At 38.1% G+C, this 12,503-nt stretch overlaps 1 protein-coding gene across 11 annotated transcripts in view; it reads left to right on the top strand.

The window, feature by feature from the left end:
• TCF12 (transcription factor 12) overlaps nucleotides 1-12,503 on the top strand; it is a 630,756-nt gene that overhangs the window by 553,624 nt on the left and 64,629 nt on the right. For 7 of the 11 annotated variants that reach the window (XM_029575980.1, XM_029575975.1, XM_029575979.1 and 4 more), the window contains 4 exons: nucleotides 1,558-1,663; nucleotides 6,199-6,338; nucleotides 6,714-6,858; nucleotides 8,881-8,951. In XM_029575980.1, the coding sequence (XP_029431840.1) occupies nucleotides 1,558-1,663; nucleotides 6,199-6,338; nucleotides 6,714-6,858; nucleotides 8,881-8,951 (462 nt within the window). The remainder of the gene's footprint in view (nucleotides 1-1,557; nucleotides 1,664-6,198; nucleotides 6,339-6,713; nucleotides 6,859-8,880; nucleotides 8,952-12,503) is intronic. The other 4 variants (XM_029575977.1, XM_029575981.1, XM_029575985.1 and 1 more) reach the window with 1 other exon arrangement.

The raw sequence follows: 12,503 nt of genomic DNA, 5'->3' as shown, positions 1-12,503 counted from the left end.
ATGACACACTATCTTGTCTATCAGGCTTTTTTGCATATGACCCTCGGTAGAAAAGTTGCATGCAGGAAATTGCACCTGGTACATCTGCCCCTGTATCTGAGTTGAGCTTAGAGAAATGTCATTTTAATTTTTGTCCTCATGCTCTTGCATCAGTCAGTGTATGTTCATAATGCTGTGGGTTGTATACTATAACTTTTATTCTGTTTATTACGATTGACTGTCAGTTATGGCTTATGCTGCTTTACTTCACGCACTAAACAGATTGCAATTTATTAATCCTGCTTTTACCTCATCAGTTTATAACATCCAGGTCGAAGTTTGACCTGTGACTCATCATTGGCGTGTACATGTTTGTATGTGCAAATGATTAGTGTGGTTAGAGACATGGGACACATACGGTACATACATTTATGCTGATGCATATGTCGCTTCTGTAGATATTTTTTTTGTGTGCAGACACATTTGACGATTAAGATTTGATTTATTCTATTAACTTCTCTTTTCCCCTCTTCGGTCCATGCCTCCCCTCCCACAGAAGGCTTGCCTGGGCAGCCCAAGAAGGCCCTTGCCAGATACAAGAGCTGGTGGGACATCTCCTTTGAGGCAGTTCCTGAGAGTTACTTTTTTTTTCTGGCCAGCAGAGGCCACCCCAGCAGTGGCTAGCCACCTTCCCACCCTCCCTGAGATTAAGCCCCTCACCTCTGTGGCACGTCTGACCCCCCTGCCACCTCCGACAGGCAGCTGACTCAAACCTAAGTCAGCTATGCTGCAGCCAGAGGTGCTATAGTTTGGGCTCCAGGACCAGCCTCATTCACCTCTGTTTATAGGGACTGTGCGCGGCGACCAGGACTAAGCATTTAATCATTAGCTTTATTTGACTTCCATACAAATCTCCAAAGTGATGAGAGGGTTGGTGATTTGCTGGTTCAATATGTTTGTACTGTGCTTTTCCGAAGCCAGGCTTTACCAAGGGAAATTGGTACTCCCTTGACAAATCAAAACAAGGTGGTGGTGTGCTTTTTATTTTTTTTTAAATAAGCTGTGTGACACTTAAAAGGTAGTTTGATATTGAAGCTTTAAAATCACACAGCAGGCTCTGGACTTGGATTATTACATCCCCCTCCTCCTTTTGGTAGCCCTACAAAGGTGGAAGCTTGAGCACTGCCTTCATACTTAAAAGCATTCTTCACAAGCCATTCCCGTCTTGCTTATTGGGACATAGCTGATGTTTGTAATTATTTTAACAATTTGAGCTGGCTGACTTTAGGAATCTAAACTTTGCTCTGAAGCTGTGTCTGTGAGATCTTATTCTTCCTGGTCACCCTTGACTCTGAATGTGATTGGCCTTCGTGCGTGCACTTCTGTTGGATCACCTCATACATAGTGTGCAGTAGGTGTACCAGTGCTTTCATATGACCTCAGAACACCAATGCCTTATTTCATGAATTCACTAGCTTCTGTTGGCCTGTTTTCTGTTCTAATATACAGGGTTGTTTTCTAGGCAGTTTGTTACGATGTCATTAACAGCTCTCCGTTCACTGCTCATCACTGTTTTAGGTATATGCACCCTCTCCAAACTCTGATGATTTCAACAGGGAATCTCCAAGCTACCCGTCACCTAAACCACCGAGCAGTATGTTTGCTAGCACTTTCTTTATGCAAGGTAGGTAAATGTGATGGATACAGCAGCGTTTTGTAACATTCCCTTTTGTTTGGATGAGAACTTAGGTTTGCACTCGCTAGGGACTGGTGCAATGGGTTTTGCATTCCCAGAATGGAACTAAGATGAATTCTCTTTACTTGCCTAAACTCTCTTAGGTGAAAGAAGGTGACATTTGATTTAAGGTTTCCTTTTGACTAACTGCTAGCTGAATTTGAGGGAATTATCCAGGATACCAGATTTGAAAAATTTCCCTTTCTGTGATAGCGGTTTTAAAACTACAAAATAATTAAAACAAGTGATAAGTATTTATGCATATGTACACATGCACACACACACCAACTTTTTCTAGGTATATACTATATATAGTCCCGGTGAAGAAGTTAGTTTGCATCCCTAGTTCAAGCAGCAGTACTAGCTAGAGTCAACTTGGCAGAGTCCTTGGCTCTATTACTTCTTTGAGTCTCTTTTTTTTTTTTTCTCATCTCTTATGATTTTATAGTTTTTATTGTAACATTATCCTGTGTCTTTAAAACGTATTTCCCCTTGTCCTTGTTTTAGTTGTTTGCTCTACCTTTGTGCTTCACATGCATCAGAATCATATCATTTTATTTCATTTCATGTGTTTTTCTTTTATGAATTGCTGTTATGGGCTCAGACAAAGTATACCTAGAATTTTAACAAAGCATAAATAACATGAACACACACTCATCCCTACTAACATAAACAAAAAACAGAGTTAAAAACAAACAATTCCATTGGAAGGCTGAGGGGTAAAAGAGGCACTTATGGAAGACAAGGCCATAGCAGAATGACTAAATTCATTGCTTTGGTGTTAACTGAGCAGAATGTTGGGAAGATACCTATGCCAGAAATGGTATTTAATTGTGATTATTCAGAGGAACTGAAACAAATCGCTGTGAACTTGGAAGATGATATAAGGCAAATTGACAAACTAAAGAGTAGCAAATCACTTGGACCAGATTGTATACACCCCAGAGTTCTGAAAGAACTAAAAAAAATGAAATCGTAGACTTATTACTAGTAATTTGTAACATATTTAAAATCTGTTGTACGTGAAGTTTGGAGGGTGGTCAATGTAAGGCCAATCTTAAAAAAATAGCTCCAGGTGTGATCAGGAAACTATAGACCAGTAAGCCTGACATTGGTGCTAGGAAAACTGGTGAAACTATTTTAAAGAACAAAATTACTGAATATAAATACAGACATGGTTTAATAAGATACAGCTAACATGGATTTATCCAAGGGAAATCCTATCTCACCAATCTTTTTTTTTTTTTTTTTTTTAAGTGGTTAATAAACATAATAATTGTGGTAAGCCAGAGGATATGTCATTTCTAGATTTTCAGAAAGCATTTGACTCATTAGGAAATTAAAAAGTCATAGAATACGAGGCAGTGTCCTATTTTGGATTGTGAACTGATTAAAAAAATAGGTCAGTTTCCTCAATGGAGGAAGGAAAATGGTGGTGCCCCAGAGGTCTGTACTGGGACTGGTGCTTTTTAACATATTTATGAATAATCTGTCTAAAGGAGCAACGATACAATTATTCCAAGTTGTTAAATCACATTTTGAGAAATTACAGGAGGACCTTGCAAGACTGGGCATCCAAACGGCAGATGAAATTTAATGTGGACAAGTGGAAAGTGATGCGCATGGGGAAAAATAATCCACTCTGTATTTACACAGTATTAGGTTTCATTTTAGGGGTCACCACCCAGGAAAAGGATCTAGGCAATGTCATGGACAATGTGTTGAGATCCTTGGCTAAGTGTGCGGCAGTGATTACAAAACAAACAAAAAAAAATACAAAGTTTCAAATTATTAGGAAAGGAAGGAATAATAAAACAGGAAATCTAATACTTCTGTATCGCCCCATGGTGTGACTACACCTGAGTATGGTGTGCAGTTCTGGTCTCCACATCGCAAAACAAATATAGCAGAACTAGAAATGGTACAGAGAAGGTTGACAAAAATGATAAAGGGGATGGAACGGTACCTCTTATGATAAAAAAAAAAAAAAAAAAAGTTAGAGGTTAAGGCTTTCCAACTTGGAGAAAAGGCAGCTGGGGGGAGATATGGTAGAGGTCTTTAAAATCATGCGTGGAATAGAACAGCTAAAGGCGAATCAGTTGTTTACTCTTTCAAAAAAATACAAAGACCAGAGGACATTTCATGAAATTACTAAGTGGCAGATTTAAAACAAATTGGAGAAAATATGATTGTCACTCAATGCACACAGTTAGTCTGAAATTCATTGCTGGAGGATGTGATAAAGCAGTTAGTGGAGCTGACTGTAAAAAAAAAAAATTTGGATAAGTTCCTGGAGGAAAAGTCCATAAACAGCTATTAACCAGGTAGACTTGGGGAAAGCCACTGCTTATCCCTAGATGTAAACAGCATGGGATCTATTTACTATATGGGATCCTGCCAAGTACTTATGAACTGGCTTGGCCACTGTTAGAAACAGGATATTCTGGGTCTGACCCAGTATGGCGGGTCTTATGTTCCCCCACTAATAGAAATTGGACAACTTCCAGTCACAGTTTTGAGACCATTATTTGGAGCCATTCATTTGAGCCATCAGCTCAAACATAATCTTTTAACCCTTAATTGCCTTCCCAACTCTGTCCTTCCCACTCTCCCATCACAGTCCTCTATAATATTAGGGATGTGCAGGGTGAAATGTTTAGGGTTATTTTTTCAACAAGCATATATGGTTAGATGATGATTCTGTAATTTACAGTTATGTGGTGTTTTATATAACTTTATTCTTCCGGTTTTTTACTATTATTTACTATTATTTTACTATTATTTATTCTTCTGGTTTTTTACTATTATTTACTATTTTTACTGTTTTTTGTTACTATTACCCTGTTCGATGTAAACCGGTCTGATATGGTCTTCCAACCATGAAGATCGGTATAGAAAAGCGTTAAATAAATAAATAAATAAATAACTTATTTGTCTATGTATTTTATATTACGTATGTTTGAATTGTAATCCGCATTGAACAAGTATTCTTGGAAAGAGCAGAATAAAAACTAATAAACGAAAATAAACATCCTATATATCTATATCTATATATCCATTCCTGAACCTAATCCAATGGGATCTGAACTGGAGAATACATTAGTAGGATGCCTACAGTGGGTGGCCAGGTAGGTAGGAGAAGCATTTATGAACTTTGATCCCTAATATTTTGTAAGGAATTGAAATTAAATTGGAACAAATATGGGGAATCTCAGTGATTTTTTAATTAGTAATTATCTAACAAAAAAAGCAAAAATATGTTTGCATTAATGTGTATGCATTTTAATTTTGTACAGCAAATAATATGAACAAGTTTAGAAGAGCCAAAATGAAGCAGTTTGGAAGAAACAGAAGAGTCAGGGTTTTTTTTTTCTGTTCCCATACATTTTACTGCAGTATTGCATTTTTTGTAGGTTGTAAAAAAAATGAAAAAAACAATATATGTGCAGATTGATAGCTTTTGGTCGGGAACTGTGTGAAATGCCTGTTAAATTGTAAAACTGCTCAGAGAAGATGAAGCAGTGAGACTGATTACCCATGATCTGCATTATACAGTAAACCCATTACCATGGCCAGGATGTCTTTGTGCATGTAATGTGTGTCACAACACAAACTGCACTTCTTGGGCACTAAATTAATGCTAGTTGAACTTGGAGGGACCGTTGACTTTTGTGTGGTGATGGTGCTGCTTACACTGATTAAGACAGGACAGTGTCTTGGTGTGTGTTAGATTTCCTAAGTCAGAATGGGCAATTTACTTATGTACATTTGGCTGTATGTTTAGAGTGTTCATTCCTTAGCCAAGCAGCACATTTTTTGGTCGTCCTTTAGATTTTTACCATCCCACTCTATATAAATCAGACCATACTAAACCTCTTTATAATTATCTAACATACTTGGTGTTTTCTCAGCTGTGGGTGTATTGTGTTTCAACTGCAAAGCCTCGGTTTTGTTAAATATAGTGACAGTGTGCAGTGGAGGAAATTAGGAGATGTTGCACATGGTGTTCCACCCGGCTGTGCTGATGCTATAGAAAAGAGTGTTGACTTGCATATTCTTCTAAAAGAAAGAAGGGAAAGGGGAGATGATATGCAATCAATAAAATATCTAGCAGACTTCCGTAAGATACCAAAAGGAAGGATTTTCTATACAATGACAAGTTCAAGGGCAAACGGTCGTCATGGGGGAGGGGAGAGTGCTCAAAAGGAGTGTGCGAAAATACTTTTTCACAGAGAAGGATGATGGACACCTGGTACAGACCTTCAGTGGTTGTAGAAGCCAAAACAATGGCAGAATTCAAGCACTTTTGGGCTAGACACAAAGAGACGTTAGTGGAAGAGGGAGGGAAAGGAGAAAACTACAGATCAAGTAACACCTGTAGTAGGGTGGACCAGATGACTCTTTTCCACCAACATCATCTATGTTGCAGTTTTTCTCTTAGATATTTATTCCTTGCATAAAAGAAAACACATTTCTCTCTATAGATGGAACTCACAACTCTTCAGACCTTTGGAGTTCATCCAATGGGATGAGCCAGCCTGGCTATGGTGGTTTGTTGGGCAGCTCCTCTTCCCACATGTCGCAGTCCAGCAGTTATGGCAGCCTGCATACACATGACCGCCTGGTAAGATCTGACACAGAAAATGTATATTCAGCTTCTTCAGCTTTCTGGTTTCTGCCTTGATGGTGTATTCTCATGAGTGTAGGTGTTTCCCGCCCCTCCTCTTTATTTTTCCCTGTGATGTCTGTTCATAATTTGAATAGATCATTAATCCAAGTTCCTAAGCTATTCCTTTATAGTAAACTAAATATTTAAGAGCCATCTTATTTATATAAAGATTAACAGATTTTCATTACCTGCATAGTCAATGGTTAACTAGCTGTGTTATTTCTTTGGATAGTTTAATTTGTAATGTTTTGTACATTTTTCTGGAATTTTTTTTTTTTATCATTATGTATAGGTAGTGCAATGTCAATGAATCATTCTTTTGTGTTTCAGAACTACCCACCACATTCAGTCTCCCCAACAGATATAAATGCCAGTCTTCCTCCCATGTCTAGCTTCCATCGTGGCACGACCAACAGTTCACCCTATGTAGCTGCATCTCATACTCCTCCCATCAATGGCTCAGACAGTCTCTTGGGTAAGTGTCTAAGCTTTAACCTTCAAAATTATTGGAACACAAGGAGGGTAATTTTCAAAAGGACTTCTGCAGGTAAAGTTGTGCTTTACCCACCGAAATGGGCATTTAAAAATTGTGCAACCAATGTGTGCAAAATTATACACACACGTGCTGTGTGGGCGTACGTTTACATGCATAGGGGAGAGGCATTCTGGGGGGGCGGAGTCTGGAGAGAGTTGGAGTTTATGTGCATACTTTTTAATTTTAAAAAGTAGATATGTAAATTTTCTCCTCAAAACTACATCCCAAGTAAGAGTCAGGAGTTAGGCCTAGGGTGCTCCCTTTTTCCTAAAATTCAAGTGTAAGTGTATTATTGTTTATAAAGGAAACAAGTATGTGTTTTATGATGCTGAGTATCTTAAAGGTTTTGAGGGATAAGATTTCTGTATAAGCCATTTATTTATATGGTGATATGGTATCATCAATAATATATTTCTGCTCAGGTTGGTTATTTTCTTCTGCTGTTTCTTCCTAATTTTGACTATGCCAATCCTCCCCCTCCTCCAGTTGTGGACTAGAGATTGCTCTGTTTAATTTTATGTTAGGATGGTTACTTTAAAATGTATTACAGAATATGGGTTTGTAATTTCTTCTGTATATTGTAATAAGCTAAAATGTTAACATTTTTAAAAACTACATGCACCAAACAGTTGGAATTGTATGTGTCTATTGTTTTGCCTGGATAATTTTCAAAATGAACTTACATGCCTAACTTAGTGTTGGAAATAAATTGGTGTAATGGGTGCATAACATTCCAAAACTTTATATGGCCTGTTATAAAATTAGCCCCAGAATAATAATTTCATTTCATTTTCATAATTGTAAAGTGCACCAGATTTAGTAATTTGCCGTGACTGTGTTTTCCTAATTGTATGAAAAGAAAAATCTGTAGATAATTTACAGATGACAAATGTGTACTGACGTGAAAGTACAGCACTCTGAAAGATTATGCCGAAATAAGTTGTCATAATGAAACGCATCTCCTCCAAGTTACCTTTTGCACAATATTCTGTCTATAAGGTGTAGGTTATTGCATATCTAAACGACAGCTGAAATTTTCTGTATACAAGTGCAAAGTGATGCGCATAGGGAAATTAATCCTACACAGTGCTGGGTTCCATATTAGGAGTTAACACTCGGGAAAAGGATCTTGGAATCATTGTGGATAATACATTGAAATCCTCAGCCAGAAAAAGCAAATGGGATTTGGAAGTAAACTTAGAATAAAACAGAGAATATCATAATACCTCTGTATGGATCCATGGTGTGACCAAATCTTGAACAATGTGTGCAGTTCTGGTTGTCCCCATCTCAAAAAAGATATAGTAGACCTAGAAAAGATACTGAGAAGGGGAACAAAATTAATGGTTCCCTTATAAAGAGAGGCTAAACAGTTTAGGGCTCTTCATCTCTAAAAAGGGATTTGATTGAGGGTTATAAAATCATGAGTAGAACAAGTTGATAGGGAACTGTTGTTTACTTTTGCAGATAGTAGCAGGACTTGGGAAGACTCCATGAAACTAAAGGGGTAGCAGATCTAAAACAAATCTGAGAGTATTTTTTCAACTGATGCAAAATCAAGCTGTGGAATCTGTTGCCAGAGAGTGTGGTGAAGGCTAGTAGTACCCACTGAGTTCAAAATAGGTTTGACCAAGTTTCCGAAGGATAGGTCCATTAACAATTATTAGCCAGGTAGAGTTAGGGATTGCCACTACTTACGTCTGGGAGAGTACACCAGAAAATCTATCTCCCCATCTGAATTTGCATGTGACCCGGATTGGCCACCATCAGAGGCAGGATGCTGAACTTGTTTCTCTTGGTGTGTTCCAGCATGGCACTTTCACGGGTAATTGTAAATGTTGACAGTATAACAGAATTTAATTGCATTGTCTTAAAGAACAAATAGTGCTCATTTGACATGTTAGGATAATGAAACAGTCTAATGTTATAACATTGAGTTAAGTATTATATTATGTTTGTAAGGTACAGGAAGCAGAGGGAACACTGCTGGTAGCTCACAGACTGGTGATGCACTTGGTAAAGCCTTGGCATCTGTAAGTATTTAATTTTTACTCTGAACCACATTATTACATTGTATAAAATGTAGATGTAATTTAAAAATATCCAAGTTTCCATTCTTACTGATGGCAAGGTGCAGTATTCCTGATTTTCAGTGCATGCCATAATTTCTCTGACTTTATGAAGAAATATAATTATTTTAAATTGAGAGCTTATAAGAACCTTGCTTTATAGAGAATTATGTTTTTGCTTCTCATCAAGATTGTTTCTTAACTTTGTGCTAGACATGTTCCTGTTTCGGAGAGGATTGAAAGACTAGATTGAGCATGGGCACAAAGAAAACACTTGCGTATTGAGCCCATTTATACAACTTGAAATACATTATACAATGTTCACCAGCCTCAAAGAGATAAATAAGAATAGACTTTGACATAAGTCATAATTTCTAATTTGTTATATTTTGAAAGAAAATTTTGTAGACATAAGAAAAAATATGAATTAACAGACTGTAAATTCTTCTTAGCAAAGGACCTTTTATATGGCTTGTGTTATTCATTGTATATATCCGCCTCATCATTTTATTTGTGATAGGATTCTCTACCAAGAGAATTCAAAGTGAGTTACAGAAAGCTAAAGACAGATGCAATGGATCAATTACAAGACAGGAATCAGACAGTTAAGATAGCCAAGTTCCATGGGTCACACAAAAGACAGGTATCAGTATAGTTTTTTAGCATTTAAATGCAAAGATCCCTAAGGAAGTATTCAGCAGGCCTATAGTAGTAGAAATGACTACGAGACTGCATATAGGCTTTAGTGGGGGTTTGGAGCTGGTGGGTAGGACTGCATGCTACTTTCAACAACCAGCTTTTTACCAGTTTTCTGAAGGTCAGGAGGTCAGGGCAAGCCTGATATGAAGGAGGGGAGTTCAATAGGATTGAGGCACAGCCTGCAAAAGTTTTTTCAGGTGTTCACGAGGTGCATAGTTCTTGGTGAGGGGGATCACAAGTCTGGCCTGTGACAGTGATCAAAATGTGCGTGAAGGTATATAGGGATGAGGGAGTTGCTGAAGTAGGTTGGAGTTAGATCTTTTGAGGGATTTATAAATCAAACTCTTGAATTTAGTATTGATAGCCAGTGCAGACTTTTCAAGACTGGAGCACTTTTGTCAATCTTGTATACCCTCATCATGCAAGCAGCGGCATTCTGTATGAGCTGTAAGCGGCAGTCTAGGGTATTTAGGGATTCCTGCATACAGAGAATTATAGAAGCCTAGGCAAGAGATCACAGTGGCCTGAATAGCCATAATAAAAGCTACATTGTCAAGCAGTAGGAGGAGGTGGAAAAATGCCTTTTTGGTAATGGCATGGACCTGGGCTTTGGTGTTAAGTTGGGAATCTAGTATGAAGCCTAGACTCCAGACTGGTGAATATAGAGAGTGAGCGTATTTCCCCCAAGGTTCACTTTTGGGAGTGGGTGATTGTGACCTTTTTTCCCAATCCACATCATCTTTCTTTTGGGGGGTTAAGGCTTAGCTTGATTTTGTATAGCCTCGTGGACATAGCTATTGTACCTTCCAAATCACTGAGTATATTGAAACTTATATGTAAAATTAAAAATTAGATGAATAAATGCATGATCAGAATATAACTACAGTTGACAAATAACATGGATAATGAAATCACCAAAACTTTGCAAACGCCCAAGCCATTCAGCATTTCCTATATATTTTCCATAATGTGTTAAAACTGAATAAACTACATTTATGCAAAATCTCAAGTGAAAAAAATGTTCTAAATAATTTTTATTTCAGTAGTCTAATTATAAATGCTGTGTGCAATTCTGGTCACCACATCTCAGAAAAGATATAGTTGCAGTGGAGAAGATACAGAGAAGGGCGACCAAAATGATGAAGGGGATGAAATGGCTATGCTATGAGGAAAAGAGCTTGAAGAAGAGACAGCTGAGGGGGGGATATGATAGAGGTCTATAAAATCATGAGGACTAGAACAGGTAAATGAGAATCAGTTATTTACTCTTTCAGATAATAGAAGGTAGACTCTATGACATTAGCAAGTAGCACCTTTAAAACAAATAAGAGAAAATTCTGTTTCACTCAGTGCACAGTTAAGCTCTGGAATTCATTGCCAGAGGATGTGGTTAGAGCAGTTAGTGTAGCTGGCTTTAAAAAAGATTTGGATAAGTTCCTGGAGAAGTCCATAAACTACTAAAAATCAAGTTGACTTAAGAAATAGCCTTTGCTATTTCTGGCATTAATAGCATGGGATCTATTTAATGTTTGAGAACTTGCCAGGCACTTGTAATCTAGATTGGCCACAGTTGGAAACAGGATGCTGGGCCTGATGGACCCTTGGTCTGATCCAGTACGGCAGCTTCTTATGTTCTTATTTATAAAAGCATGCTGATTAAATTTGGAATACTTTGATGGGCCATTTACCATAATTTCCATCTGAGTGGGTGCTGGATGCAGAAGATGGGCAACCTCTGTTAGCTTGTCATCCACAGAGGTTAATCTTTATTCAGGAGACAAAGGGCTTCTTATTTCTAGCATCATGACATTTGCCTTATGTTCCTGTTTCTCATTTCCTTGGATCTTGAAGAATCAACTCCCCCAGTTGAGCTCCTCCTAATGGAAGGGGACCAAGTCTAATATCAAATAGACTCTAAACACATTAGATCGTTAGATGAGGAAGCGTTCCTGATGCACTCTGGTAGCAATCCAGATATAAACCAGCAAGCCAGATGTAGGCCTGGCATGGAATGCTAATGAGAATCCTTTTTAAATGTTTTAAAAATACAGTACTGTTAAAATAGAAGCAGTAGGACTCCAGCTGACAGCAAGCCAGGGCCTACTTTTGACAAAGATATAAAAGTTTGTTAGCTATGCTGCGCACTCACCTATCTTCAGTTGTGTGTAGGGGAATTAATTTTTGGCAGGATTAATTTGTGGACCCACAGTATTGTCCCCACGGATGCTCGGAGACCATTTCCGACCTTACTGAATTAGGTGGAAAATTCTTCTCTCTGCCTAGGCAGCTTTCCGAGGAGCCAACCAGGATTCCACAGCCTCACCAAATTAGATGCTGAATAGTTTTGTATGTGGTGGAAGCCAGATCCCGTGGCCTTTCGTGGCTTTCATGCTGCGGATGGCTGCAAATCCTTTCTGCTAAGTAGATCCCCAAGGTATTTCCTCTTATTGTGACTAGCTGAGTAAACTAGGTTGTTTAGAAAGATTTCAAAGACCTGTGAGTTGAAGCCAAGACAGAAATGTTTAATCTCTCTGGTGGGTGGGCTTTGGTTGTCATGGTGACTTAATTCTGTCATCCTATGTTGTTGCTTGGCAGGAGCAGCTAGGTCATTCCATAAATCATTTCTGTCATAGCCAATGGTGACGCATTCCATCTGCTCTATCAGTGCACTCCTCAAATCCCTTGCTTCAATCCATCTGCTCCTTCCCTCACCCAGTCTTTTATATTCCGCTTCTTGTTTGTTTGGGATTTGCTTTTTTTTTTTTAATAATTGTTTTATGAATACAGTAGAAGAATGAAATTTAGGATTAAGCGAGA

Source organism: Rhinatrema bivittatum, chromosome 13 (assembly GCF_901001135.1).
Source record: "Rhinatrema bivittatum chromosome 13, aRhiBiv1.1, whole genome shotgun sequence".
In the NCBI taxonomy this organism is placed as follows: Eukaryota; Metazoa; Chordata; class Amphibia; order Gymnophiona; family Rhinatrematidae; genus Rhinatrema; species Rhinatrema bivittatum.
Note: the sequence above shows the minus strand (reverse complement) of the source record. Positions and strands in the feature narration are given on the sequence as shown.